The 13,676-nt window shown below is 53.6% G+C and overlaps 1 protein-coding gene across 1 annotated transcript; it reads left to right on the top strand.

The window, feature by feature from the left end:
* The first annotated feature begins 3,530 nt into the window (after positions 1–3,530).
* Positions 3,531–7,447, top strand: FABP2 (fatty acid binding protein 2). The gene is made up of 4 exons (XM_084883440.1): positions 3,531–3,641; positions 5,499–5,671; positions 6,388–6,495; positions 7,112–7,447. Exons 1-4 carry the CDS (start codon positions 3,575–3,577, stop codon positions 7,160–7,162), a joined length of 399 nt encoding a protein of 132 aa, XP_084739566.1. The 5' UTR covers positions 3,531–3,574; the 3' UTR covers positions 7,163–7,447.
* Positions 7,448–13,676: the final 6,229 nt, after the last annotated feature.

Raw genomic sequence — 13,676 nt, 5'->3', positions numbered from 1 at the left:
ACACATACACACACACTCACACACATACACACACACTCATACACACTCACACACTCACACACACACACACACACACACTCACACACACTCACATACACACTCATACACACTCACATACACACACATATACACACACACTCACACACATACACACACACTCATACACACTCACACACTCACACACACACACACACACACGATTCTGTCCTGGAAGTGAGTGCCTCATTAGCTTCCCCCAACGCAGGGCAGGAGGTAGCAACGCGGGGCCTGGGCGCTGAGCAGCTATGAGAGCAGTGGGGTGGGCGCTGGCAGGCACCTCCCCCTCCAGCAGAGGCTCAGCGACCACACGGACACGGGAGGCAGGAGAACAGCCTGGGGTCATCCACACGGAGGGTAACCTGAGAGGCTGGAGGGCTGCCTGGAGTCGGCGGCCCTGGGCTGTGCTGCTGCGGGCAGAAGCCAGGACGCTGGCAGTGAGCACAGGCTGAGGAGGCCTGCTAGTGGAGTGGGCCTGAGGGTCTGTCCGGCCTGCCCCCTGCCCCTCCCCACCGGGGCCACAGGAAGGTCAGTTCGCAGCCCTCTCCCCCTGAGGAGGCTGGGACCTGCAGCCTGCCCGCCGCGGAGGCCGGTGGGACGAGACGTCATGTTGAAAGCAGGGAAAAGGCAAGTCCCTCCCAGACACAGAGTTAAAAAGTGACTGACATTGAGGAGTGAAGCCGTGACCTTGGGACTCCAGGCGGTCGCCCCATCAGAGGCGGGGGAGGTCTCAGCGCACAGGTGCCCGGGCCCCGCCCAAAGGCCTGCGAGCACCGTTACTCTCACGGTCAGAAGCACCGGCTGGGCCGCCGGAAAACACTTCTCCCCGTGGACAAGATGAATGTGCATTTCAGCTCAGCTCCGTAGCTGTGCTCTTCACCTTGCTGCCACAGAGGGTGGACGAGGGTGAAGGATAAACAAACACAAAGTGAAAGCCCATTAAGTGGTTAAGGAGAGTGACTCTATCTGAGCTAGCCCGAATCCTTATCAGTGGGCGAGTTAAGAAGCAAATTGCTATTGCCAAGGACAGCAGCATTGCACAGGTGAGGGGGGGAGAAGGTAGGGGAGAGGCCAAATGTCAATGTCCGACGGACTGAGGTGTGCAGGGGCCTTATCTGCACTCGGAGCTCCCTGAGGCGAGTCCTGCCCGATGCCGCCGGGAGATCGGGCGCACGCAGCCCCGCTGGCACCGGGACAGCTGGCTCAGCGCCTCTGCCCGCCACCCGGGGCGTCACTACTGCCTCTGCTCCTCTCCCCTCCCGTGCTGTGCTCGGCCTTTCTCTCCCTGGTGGTCTCCCAAACCCCTCGCGTGTGTGTGCCAGATGGAGCTATGTGTGTCGCACATACACACACCTGTGTGCATGGGACTATATGAAATATGCACATACATGTATGTGTGAGTGTACACACTTAAGCTAACAGAGTCCTGAACGTTACTGCAGTTCTGTCCAGCTGTAGGGTTAGGACTCCTCGGCTCCTTTTTCTCTTTATGCCTCTTACTATTTTCTTACTTGCATTGACCGCTCCTTAGCCTATAATTAAAATCTTTTCTTTTTTTAAATATATTTTTATTGATTTCAGAGAGCAAGGGAGAGGGAGAGAGAAACATCAAGAGTTAGAAAAAATCATGGATCGGCTGCCTCCTGCACACCCTACACTGGGGATGGAGCCTCCAACCCAGGCCCGTGCCCTGATCAAGAATCAAACCGTGACCTTCTGGTTCATAGGTCAATGCTCAGCCCCTGAGCCACATGTGGCTGGGCTAACATGTTTTCTTAATGATGTAGAGGAGTATTTAACGGAATGGGAAAATGTTATGATAGTTGTTCATTTTGAGAGTGTTTACAAACGGTATGTATGCTATGGCTGTGACCAGCTCTGAGGCCAGGAATCTGCAATAGGGAGCCTGCGAAGGGAGCAGCTCAATTTGGCTGCAAGGCGGGAATCCCCTGGAATCGGAGCAGCCAGCACAGGCCCTGCTGCTCACTGCTGCTCCCCGGCGGGAATTGGGGAACACGGGCGTCTTCTGCACAGAATTTCTACAGGTTTCCTGGCATCTCCGCCCTCAAACCTGGACCTGACACCACCGCCACCCGAGATGAGGATGGGTCCGAGGAGGCGGCAGGAGTGAGGTTGGCAGGCCACGAGCAGGCAGCCAGTGGGAGGCAGGCTTACCAGAGGGGGCACTGAGCGGCTTCTTACGGCCACTCGGGTGTCAGGAGAAAAGCAGGGCGAGGGGTGGGGTTTCTGGGCGCAGGAAAGGGGTGCCCTGGAGACGCAGAGGGAGGGGACGGGTGAGCACAGGAAAGGTGCGAGGGCTTCCTGACTGGCACCAGCACCCTGATGGCCGGAGAATGTGCAGAACCAGGAGGGCTGCCTGGGGGAGGAAGAGGCCGCGCTAACGGACTTCTCCCTGGCGTGCAGCCCAGGAGGGAGACTGAGGGTGCAGAGTTGTGACTGCGGGGGGCAGGCTGCCCGTGGCCCATGACGGACGGCAGCCTGGGGTCACCAGACGAAGCGTGAAGTGCCAGGTCGGGAGCTGGGAGGCCAGAGGGACAGTGGCTTCCCCACGTGGACGTGGGTCCCCTGGGGGTGGCAGTGAGCCGGCTCAGTGTGGATGGCAGACAGCACGATGGGACACACCCGGAGGAGGTGAATAACGTGAGGCTGCAGCTGGAAGGTCATGGCCCATTGGACATGGGCTCAAAAGAAAAGCTTTTCTTAAAAAGAAAAAAAAAGGGGGGGGGGGGGCTAAGGTGTGGGATGTGCCCCAGCCAGGTGTGCGGAGTCAGGGCAGGAGAGGGGAACCGGGAAAGGGGTCAGTGAGCGGTGGGTGTGACAGACCTGCAGCTGCTCTCTGATGGAGTTCTCATGTTTCCCAGCCTCCTTTCTGCCTCTTGAATCTCCACATCCTCACCCCCCACCCCCCGGGCCCATCACCATTCAAGGGAAAAGCACCAGCGCCCAGTCTGCCCAGGGCCAGGCTTCCCGCCAGGTGCAGGGGCCGAACTCCCAGCAGCCCCGACACAGGGAGGGACAGGTTCCAAGCAAGTGGGTGTTCAGTCTGTGTCTTATCCCTGGGGCCTCGCAGCTGCACTTGGCCAGAGAGCCTCACTGACAAGGAAGTTGCTGTTGGGAACGGAGTAGCCATGGTCTCGCTGCCCAGCTGTTACTTGATCTGCGCTCCAGGCTATCTCCAACCAGCTGCACTTTGAACCTCGGAGCAGAAAAGCCTCCCTCAGAGCCTATGGCTTCTAATTCTCCAAGCAAACGTCCCGCCAGCTGTGGTTTGAGAAAGAGCAGGCGTGCTTGCCGTGTTCTAAGGCAGTGAGTGCTCAGGAGAGGAACTGAGGGGTTTATAGATTTATAGGAACAAAAATTGCTTTGCATTCGAGAAACGTAGGAGGGGTGAGGTGACCTCCTGAACTTTAAACTTCCACATCACAGCGCGAGGTTGGCTCTAAGATAAGAAACAGAATAAATTCTCTTCTCAGGGCGGACCTGATCCTGGCAACAAGCTCAGACTCCGGCGGAGACCATGGCGTTTGATGGGACCTGGAAGATCGACCGGAACGAGAACTATGACAAGTTCATGGAGAAGATGGGTAAGGCTTCCCTCGTCCTGGTTCCCTCTTCTGCTCCCCACACTCTTCCTCACCCGGCTCCCGGCCCCTGGCTCCCGGCTCCCCGCTCCCGCTGGAGACACTGTCACTAGTGGAAGCAAAGGCCTTGGGTGCTGTCCCCGAGTCGCGAAGATGCAGATGTTTCCTCGAGCTAGAGCTGAACTGCCTTCATTGGGACCGATTGATCCTACTGCAAATGGTCCCACTGGAGTCCCACACAGCTTCTCCTTACAAAGGGAAGGAGGGCGGTGTGCACGGCCGCTCCCGGCCTGGGACAGTGCGTTCCAGGACCGGTCCAGCCACGGCAATGGATGAGTGTGGGGGGGGGGGGGGGCTCTAGCAGGAGTCGCAGGCCAGGCAATGAACTTGGAACAACCTCCAGACACCCCGGGGTTCCTCAAGGCCCCAGTGTAAATGGTTTTAATAGCTGCTCCAACACTCGGCCACTCACACACTGCCCAAGATGGACAGACACACCGGTGACATTACTCAGAGCAAAAAGCTGCCTGCACTGCGACCTGCAGCTCAGGGACCGGAAGCTCGTGTTTGTGGAATCTGTAGGATTTATGATAATGACCTTGTCTGTAATAATTGCTGGCTTCCTCATGTCGGTGACAGTCAGAAATGCCTCAAAAAGCAAAGATAAGGACAAAGGTCAAAATCTGAAGCCAATTCTGTGGAAAACAGAATTGCAGTAAGAATAGAATCCTGTATTTGCAGAATTTAAGTTGTATAATCTTACACATGGATGAAAGTCATTTTAATCCTTCACTGATCATATCTGGAATTTGGTTTAACTCTGAGACAAAAAGGTTGGTCACTTCATTTAAATTACTCAGTTCTAAGGTTCTGTAGTTCCATACTCCATTTATTTTTTCTCACATTCAGAGAGAATAGCTTGTTGGGGCTGAGGACCTGCTGGGCGGGGACTTTTTCTGTAGAAGCACCTGCCTGGCTGCAAGGCCAAGCCCTCGGGCCTTCTACCCCCTCCCACACACACACCACACAGATACACACCACACACACACACACACACACACACACACCACATTCACCATACACACACACACACCACACAGACACACACACAGACACACACACAGCACATATACATACATACCCACACACACCATACACTCACACACACACACACCCCACACACACCATACACACACACACACACACACACACACACACACCACATTCACCACACACACACACACACCATACACTCACACACACCACACAGACACACACACAGCCCACACACATACACACACACACACACACACACACCACATTCATCATACACACACACACCCCACACAGACACACACACCCCACACACACACAAAGCCCACATACATACACATCCACACACACCATACACACACAGACACACACATCCCACACACACACCACACACACACACACACACACACACACACACACACCCCACACACCATACACACACACCCCACAGACACACACACCATACACATACACCACACACACACACCACATACACACCATACACACACACACACCATACACACATACCACACACACACACCACACACACACACACACACACCCCCCACATACCATACACACACACACCACACAGCCCACACACATATATACCCCCACACACACACCATACACACACCATACACACACACACCACACAGCGCACACACATATATACCCACACACAAACACATACACACACACCACACACACACCACACACACACACCATACACACACACCATACACACACACACACACACACACACGGTGATGAACGGGGCTGACCTCAGGCTCCTCCCGCTCACAGGCATCAACATGGTGAAGAGGAAGCTGGCGGCCCACGACAACCTGAAGCTGATCATCAGCCAGGCGGGAAGCAAGTTCACCATCAAAGAGTCCAGCGCCTTCCGCACGGCCGAGATCGCTTTCGAGCTGGGGGTGACCTTCAACTACAGCCTGGCGGACGGCACGGAGCTCACGGTACGTTCAGGGCGAGGCCTCTGCCGCCTCCCCCGCCCAGCGCTGCCCCCCGGTGTGAGTTCAGGGGGCTGGTTCACCTGGCGTTTTCCACCCTCCCTGTCACACAGCGGGAGGGGCTGGTGCACCTTTATTTCCGCCCACAGCTGTGAGGAACTGGCCTGAACAAGAAGAATTAGGAAAAGCATTGACTGGTAGACCTAGTCATAGATCAGCTTTCCCTACCTGACTGCAACCGAAACGTTTAGCTCTCGAAGCAGATAGCATCTAACAAGTGTAATTTAAGTGATAAAATGATTGTGAGTGAGAGAGGGCAAGGCCTCCTGCTCACCAAGGATCACACCGTGTCACGTTTGTGATACTAAGTTCTAAGGAGTCATGTATCAGCTGATGTTTTGGAAACTTGTACGTCCTCAGAATTTTCCTGGTTCAAAGCTGGAAAGTGTTGGCATCTGGCCGCTGTGTCCCTTACAGAGCTACTGGAACAGGTCCCTGGCTACAGCCAGCAGGGTGCCGGGGCCCGGGGGGACCAGAACCACCCAGAGGTCCCGGCGCTCTGCCCAGGAGGCCTGGGCTGAGTGGCCGCTGGGCCGGCTCCCGCCGGGGCCTCCCCATGAGACGGAGAGCGTGACCACCCACGGTCATCGGGAAGATGGGAGATGCCCCCCCACCCGGCTGGGAGCAGCGCCCGGCATCCCTGTGACTGTCCTGTCCTGCAGGGGACCTGGAGCCTGGAGGGAGACAAGCTGGTCGGGAGATTCAAGCGGGTGGACAACGGGAAGGAGCTGAACGCCGTCCGAGAAATCGTGGGCGGCGAGCTGGTCCAGGTGAGCTGTGACGACACCACTGCTTCCCCCGGCGAACACCTCCGCGACCGTCACTCATCCTCGGGGCTGCCGGGTTACAGCTTCCATACCAGACTATTACTTTCCTCAACAACCTCTGGTTTTAACAACATACATCTCTCCCGACCCCTGTTTATTGGAGCAAACTTACATTCATGTCCAATACATCAATGCTTATTTTAACTGAAATGTGATGGCAAACTGACTGTTTTTAGTTTTTACTTCTTAACATATTTTTATTGATTTCAGAGAGGAAGGGAGAGGGGGAAGAGAGAGAGAAACATCAATGATGAGAGAGAATCATTGATGGACTTCCTCCTGCACGCCCTACACTTGGGCATCAACCCCACAACTCAGACATGTGCCCTGACTGGGAACTGAACCTGGGTCCTCTTGGTTCATAGGTGGATGCTCACCACTGAGCCATGCCGGCCGGGCACACTGCATGTTTGTAGTAGATGTTGTCTGTGTCTGTACAAAACGCTGCTATCAGGAACAAGGAAAAGCACTTCAAAGTGATAATATTGCGTGAATCTAATCTAATGTTTTTCTTAAATCTTAATGCTATTAACACCTCCTGTCTGTCAACACCTTTCAGACATACGTGTACGAAGGGGTGGAAGCCAAGAGGATCTTCAAAAAGGAGTGAGCGGTGCCCACAGCTCGGCTGGACCGCAGGGACGGCATTGTGTCCACCACCGTTGTGTCCCCCCCAGGGCAGTGTACTACGGGCCGGCCATCCACGCGTGCCCCCGGCTCCCGCGTCCAGCCTCCCAAAGCCCAGAAGGGAAAGCTCATTTGGGCTCAGCAGGGCGCCCTCTCCGAGCTGTACCCCGATGGGTGTTCTGAAAGAATCTGACCTTTTGTAAAAGATGAATAAACATCGTTCCCACGTCACTTTACAAGGAGCCTCTCCTTTAAAGAGGAAAAAGCTACGTCGCTGTGTGTGTGGACAGGCTGTGTGGTTTTCTTTTCACACATTTGGTAAATTCAGAGCATAGACCACACAGGGTCTGTACAACCCTGTACTGGTTTTAAATATTTTCTTTGTGAAACGTATTATTATAAAAACAATATATACTCGCCCAGAAAACTTACAAATAGAAAAGCAGGTGGAAAATTCACATTCCCACCGGCCCTGGGCTCAGCGCGGTCAGCATCCTGGTCTTAGCTGCCCTCTCCGGCCTCGTCTCTGGAAGCAGGCATTTCTCCCCAGGGTCACTTCCACAGCACGGCCACGTGTGGGTGAGGCCTGGCCTGCGTGTCCGACTGCCGGGGCTCCAGGCCCGAGGGGCTGGGAGGTTTCCGTCCTCCTCTCCCCGCCCCGGGCAGAACCTCTGGGCAGGCGCCGGGACCTGAGACCAAGGAGCGCAGACACCGGCCGGGCCCCCGCCACCCTCCTTCATCAGCACCTGCACCGCCAATGGCGTGGTCCAGCCTCGTTTTTTCTCACCTCCTCACATGATGTGCCACTTTCCCATGTTCTCACATGACATACCACCTCCTCATGTTCTCATGTGATGGACCACTTTCTCATCTTCTCATGTAACATACCACTTTCTCATCTTCTCACGTGACATACCACTTTCTCATCTTCTCATGTGATATACCACTTTCTCATGTTCTCACACACTGTACCACTGTCTCATCTTCTCATGTAACATACCACTTTCTCATCTTCTCACGTGACATACCACTTTCTCATGTTCTCATGTGACATACCACTTTCTCATGTTCTCACATGACATACCACTTTATCATGTTCTCACATGACATACACTTTATCATGTTCTCACACACTGTACCACTTTCTCACCTTCTCATGTGACATACCATTTTCTCATGTTCTCCTGTGATGTACCACTTTCCCATGTTCTCACAGGATGTACCACTGTCTCATGGGCTCACAGGATGTACCACTTCATTTCCTTCCAGCAGCTGCAGTACAGGAGGGTGTGCATCAGGGGCGGAGAGGGGTTGGTATTTTGTGACTCTCTCTGAGCTTTAGTTTTGACTGCCTTTTTCATACCATAAGGTAACAACCACTGTGTATTTCATCCTGGCTGTGACCCACCACTGTCCTGCCATGGGTGTGCACATGGCAGACACGAGAACTGGAAAGAGATGTGAGCACAAGATGCAAATGCACAGATTGGGGAACACCTACCCTTTTGCAAAAGCAAGTCCTCAAATCCACTGTTTGCTTATAACTTCATTGGAAACTTCATAGGACATGGGATTTAGATTTTTACATGCCTTTTTGAAAATCAAGGCTCCCAGTACCTGTCCCTCGCTCAGCTCACCTCTGCGTGTCTGAAGTGGAGGGCAGTGCCCGCCAGGTCGGGAAGTGGAGAAGCTGCCGGGTTGCTTGCTGGCTTGTCTCCTGTGTCGGAGGCCCCATGACCCGGGCGCTGATGGAGGCCGACCCTCAGTCGGTGCATAGATCTGTGCTGCTACCCGCCAGCGTGAACACCAGTATCTTAAGAACAAAAGCCCCAGCTCCTCAGTGGCCCCAGAACAGCACTCCAATGAGCCAGGGCCGACTGTCCAGCAGCGGCAGCCATGCTTGGGCCTTTGTCCATGACCACTGGCTGTGACCGCCTGCTGTCACCCCTCTTAGGGAAACTGACCTTGAGAGGGCAGGGCGGGGCGAGGATGAGCTCCCAACTCCGCCCCGCAGGGCGGAGTTATCCCTAGCCCTCAAAACCCCTGGACTGGGAGAAATTCACTCTCTTCCGCCATGCTGCCGGCATGAGTTGGAGGGCCCATGCTAGCATGGAGAAGGCTCTTTTGTTTATTGCATCGGACTCGGCTCCCTGGTGGTCCTTGGGGATCACGAAGTCTGGGAGTAACAACCTGAAGTGAGCAGCTGTGGCTGGTCAGGCCACCGTGGCTGGCTTGTGGCTGGCTCAGGGTCTCCATGGCTGGCTCAGGGCTCCTGTGGCTGGCTCAGGGTCTCCATGGCTGGCTCAGAATCTCCGTGGCTGGCTCAGGGTCTCCATGGCTGGCTCAGGGTCTCCATGGCTGTCTCAGGGCCTCCATGGCTGGCTCAGGGTCTCCATGGCTGGCTCAGGGTCTCCATGGATGGCGAGTGGCTGGCTCAGGGTTACTGTGGCTTATTAGGGTTGGCGTGGCTGTCTCAGGACCTTTGTGGCTGGTCAGGACCACTGTAGCAGGAAGTAGAGCCCCCAGGGCCGTGCATAGCCCATGGCGCTCCCTGTGAGGCAGAGAGAAGGCAGGTGAGCCCGACGAGAAGGCAGGGGCCTGAATAACCAGTGGGGATATGGGAAGGAGGAGGGCGGCCAATGTGGCTTAGAACGTGGGGGGTTAGGTGCTGCGGCCCCCGATGGATATGGACAGCAGGACCGGCGGGGGGTGAGGGCTGGGGCTCCCACGAAGATGGTGGTCTGCGGGGTGGCCCTGGATTTGTGGCACCCACGGTGTGGTTTTCCGTGCGGAGCAGTGGGAGGGCAGGTTTGTGGGGTGGGGGCAGGGCAGGTGTGCGGGGGTGGGGGTGGGGTGGGGGGGAGGCCTGGTTTTCGGGAGGTGGGGGGTGGGGAGTGGAGGGAGGACAGGTTTGTGGCAGGTGGGGGCGGGGGGCGGGGAGCAGGGGGTGGAGGGAGGGCAGGTTTGTGAGTGGGTGAGGGGTGGGGGGCGGTGGGAGGGCAGGTGTGTGGGGGGCAGGGGGCGGGGAGAGGGCAGGCCGGGAGGAAAGGGAGGGCAGGACTGTGGGAACACAGGCTCATGGGAAGGGCAGGAAGAGAGGGCACTGGGCCAGGTGGACAGATGGACGTGGCTACTGAGCAGTAGGCGGTGGAGGGCAGAAGGCAGGTGCACAGGCTCTGGGAGATGGAGGCCAGGCCTCGGACCAGGATGGTATGGGGCTGAATGGGCAGAGCAAGGCTATAAGTAGAACTTCCCTTTTTGTTGAAGAGCCAGCCCTATGTCACTTAGTGGTTATCTCGATGCTGGCCTTGAAAACAACACAGTTCTATTCAATTGAAAAATGCCCCTGGCGTGGCATTGAGATTATGGGCATATCTAGTCTCTGGCCCACAGGTCATATAGCTGAGTTTATCTTCAAACAGGCTAAAGCAGGCTAGAGAGCAAACATTTTTTAAAGAGCAGTTTCTTACAAAATAGTTCCAGTTGCCTAACCCACCCTTAAATCAGCCAATAAGAATGCAGAAGGCCAAATAAGCTAACTGCATCCAGCCACCTGTGTAACTGGATCCTGGCCCTCACCCCACCACCCAACCCTAAGCCCTATAAAGAAGCTGTACTCTTAGAACTTGGGGCTCTCTGCATCCTGCCACTGCATCGGTAGAGGCGGAGAGACCGGGCTCGAGCTTGAATAAAGGCTCTTTGCTTTTGCATCGGACTCTGCTCCCTGGTGGTGTTTAGGGATCATGAAATCTGGGCATAACAGGGCCCGATGAGCAGCTGCAGGGAGGCCGCAGGGATAAAGTTCAGGCGAGGAGACAAGAGAAAATGGGAGTGGACTGGGAGGCCAGAGGGATAGTGGCTTCTCCACATGGACGTGGGTAAACTGGGGGTGGCAGTGAGCCAGCTCAGTGTGGATGGCAGACAGCACGATGGGCCCTATGATGGCGACACTCCCAGAGGAGGAGATAACGTGAGGCCGAGGCTGGAAGGTCATGGCAAGTTGGAAATGGGCTCAAAAGAAAAGCTTTTCTTAAATAAAAAAAAAAAAAAAAAAAAAAAAAAAAAAAAAAAAAGGCAGAAACCTAAGGTGTGGGATGCGGCCTGGGGAACAGAGACCATGCGACCCGCCGGCCTCTGTGTGGGTGGACATGTGAGGGTGGGAGAGGAGCAGCCCCCCTCCCCCTACAAACACACATCCTGGGGCCTCTGGGATTAGAGTGGAGGGGAGGGGGGGGGGAGGTCCCAATCCCTGCCTGCAGGTCACCCAGCTGACACACTAGGTGCTAGAAAGTGTAAAAGAAAAGAGCCACATGCTAACCTGACAAGCTCAGGGAAGGCCTGTGTGGCAGTCTTGCAAACTCAGAGACCTAAAATTACCACAAAAGATGGTTTGAAAATTAAATATCTAACTACAAACAGGTTATAGTGGGTAGTCATGTCCTAGACCGATATTTCACCTGACAAAGATCAACTTCGATCTCTTTACTGAGCCCCTCTGCCTTCTTGCATCTAAGATAACGTATCTGAGAGATGTCTGGGTAACTTGTAACTTCCTTTTTATCCCAGACCCCTCAGGGCACAACAAATGGCTTCGAGACATTCCCTCATTGTTATTGTTATGAAGTTAATTGTCAACTGTTAATTACGTTAGAGTATCCTGTATCGATCTCTGTGAAAGAAGCTCATGTCCATCATTTAACCTTTTACCCTATCCTAGAGGTTTCCCCACCTCGCTCTGTCCCACCTCCCTAATCTATCACCAATGAATTTCATGTAACTCACCTACGTCCCTTTCCTTTGGTTGCAATGTATAAATATAGAAATGTAACCCACCATTCTTCAGAGCATTATTTCAATCTGTTGAGGTTCTGCTTCCCGGCATATGTCCACAGTTTGGCTCAAATAAACTCACAAAAATTCTTTACAGGCTTCACTGTTTTGTTTTGTTTTTTCCATTAACCCTTGGCATGGTCACTGCAGGATTCCAAAGAAGCTCACCCAGGACCACCTTGTGGACTAAGACTTGGTGCTAGGATCCAGCAAGGAGCCCATTGAGCCCCACTGACTCCCCACAGTATCAGGTGAATTTGGGTGAGTTGTCTCTTGGATCCGGGACCTTTCCTTGTTTTGGTAGAGGGTCTGACTTTATTTGAGCTATGTTTTAAAATCCTCGAGGTGGAACTAAGACTAAGGGTTAATAGAACCCAGGTTAAGGCAAGAATGGAGGTGTTATACCCAGATTTGGTGATCCCCAAAAACCACCAGGGAGCTGAGTCCGATGCAAAAGCAAGAGCCATTTATTCAGGCTAGCCTGAGCTCTGTCCCACTTACACCAACGCATCGCATCCTCGAGGTGGAAGAGAGCGAGCTTCAACAGATCAAAGGGTTTTATAGGGGTCCAGGGGATGGGTGGTGAGGTCACTGCTTTGGCTGACCCCGATTGGTTGGGTGAGGGCTAGGGTCAAGTTACACAGTGACATAGTTATACAAAATGGAGGATACAGTACAAAATGGAGTCAGGAGTTAGCCCCGCCCTCTCAGAGGAAAAAACAGGTGGCTGGTTTTGATTTTGTCTCTTCAATTGGAATTGCTTTCTGAGAGTCTGAGCAAAAACCTTCGCTAAACTTATGAGAGCTGAACTCATTCAGCTCCGAAGATAAAGGGCACATCCTCCCTCCTGCCCGATTCTCGGGTGTTCTTAGGCAACTAAGAACCTTGTGGAGGTGTCAGAGGTCATCCCTCACGACGTGAAGGAGCCCCATAGGGAAATCCCAACTCAGCTGTAATTAACTGACTGGCTCGTCCGGGGGAGCGCCTATAAGGCCTGGTAAGCCAGCGCCCCGAGCCCTTCTGGCTGTTTTAGACAGCCAGGAGAGAAACCGAGGCACGTAAGAGGGTTGAATTTTGACATGAGGGGTGACAGCCTCATGGAGCTCAACCCATAAGCAGTACACTTTGCAACCCACTACATAACATCCCTAGAAAGATTTGCTCAGACTCTGCAGATATTCAATAATAATAATAAATTTTAAAAGATGGGAAATTGCACCTCTGAGGTTGCTAAACCCCAAGCATCCCAGCCCCCTGTTAACACTCCAGCAGGGTACATGTACAATTCATACGGAATTTCAACTTGCAAGTATCTACAAAAATGGGAAAATTTAACTAAAAATGATACCAACTTGAAATGGCCAAAGTGGGGAACTTTTGACACCCCAAATTGATTTTTCTGTGCATTCAATTAGAAAAAGCCGGCTCTAAAATTAAATTAAATGAATGGGAAGCTTATTTTGATTAGAAATTAGAGACTTCTAGGAGAGGATTGGATAAAATATCTTCCCTACTAGAAGTTAAATAAGAAAATTTTGGAGACTGTCTCTGAACTAAAGAAGTCCACTGAAGCAATTAAGTGCTAAGATCCCATTCCTCCTCCTCTCACTGCTCCTCCCCTATACCCTTTGCTGTCTGCGCTTCCTTGCACAGACTTGCCCTCCATC

This window comes from Pipistrellus hanaki (assembly GCF_964339955.1).
Source record: "Pipistrellus hanaki genome assembly, chromosome: 5".
NCBI lineage: Eukaryota > Metazoa > Chordata > Mammalia > Chiroptera > Vespertilionidae > Pipistrellus > Pipistrellus hanaki.
The sequence above is the reverse complement of the archived record's forward strand: the minus strand, read 5'-3'. Positions and strand labels throughout refer to the sequence as shown.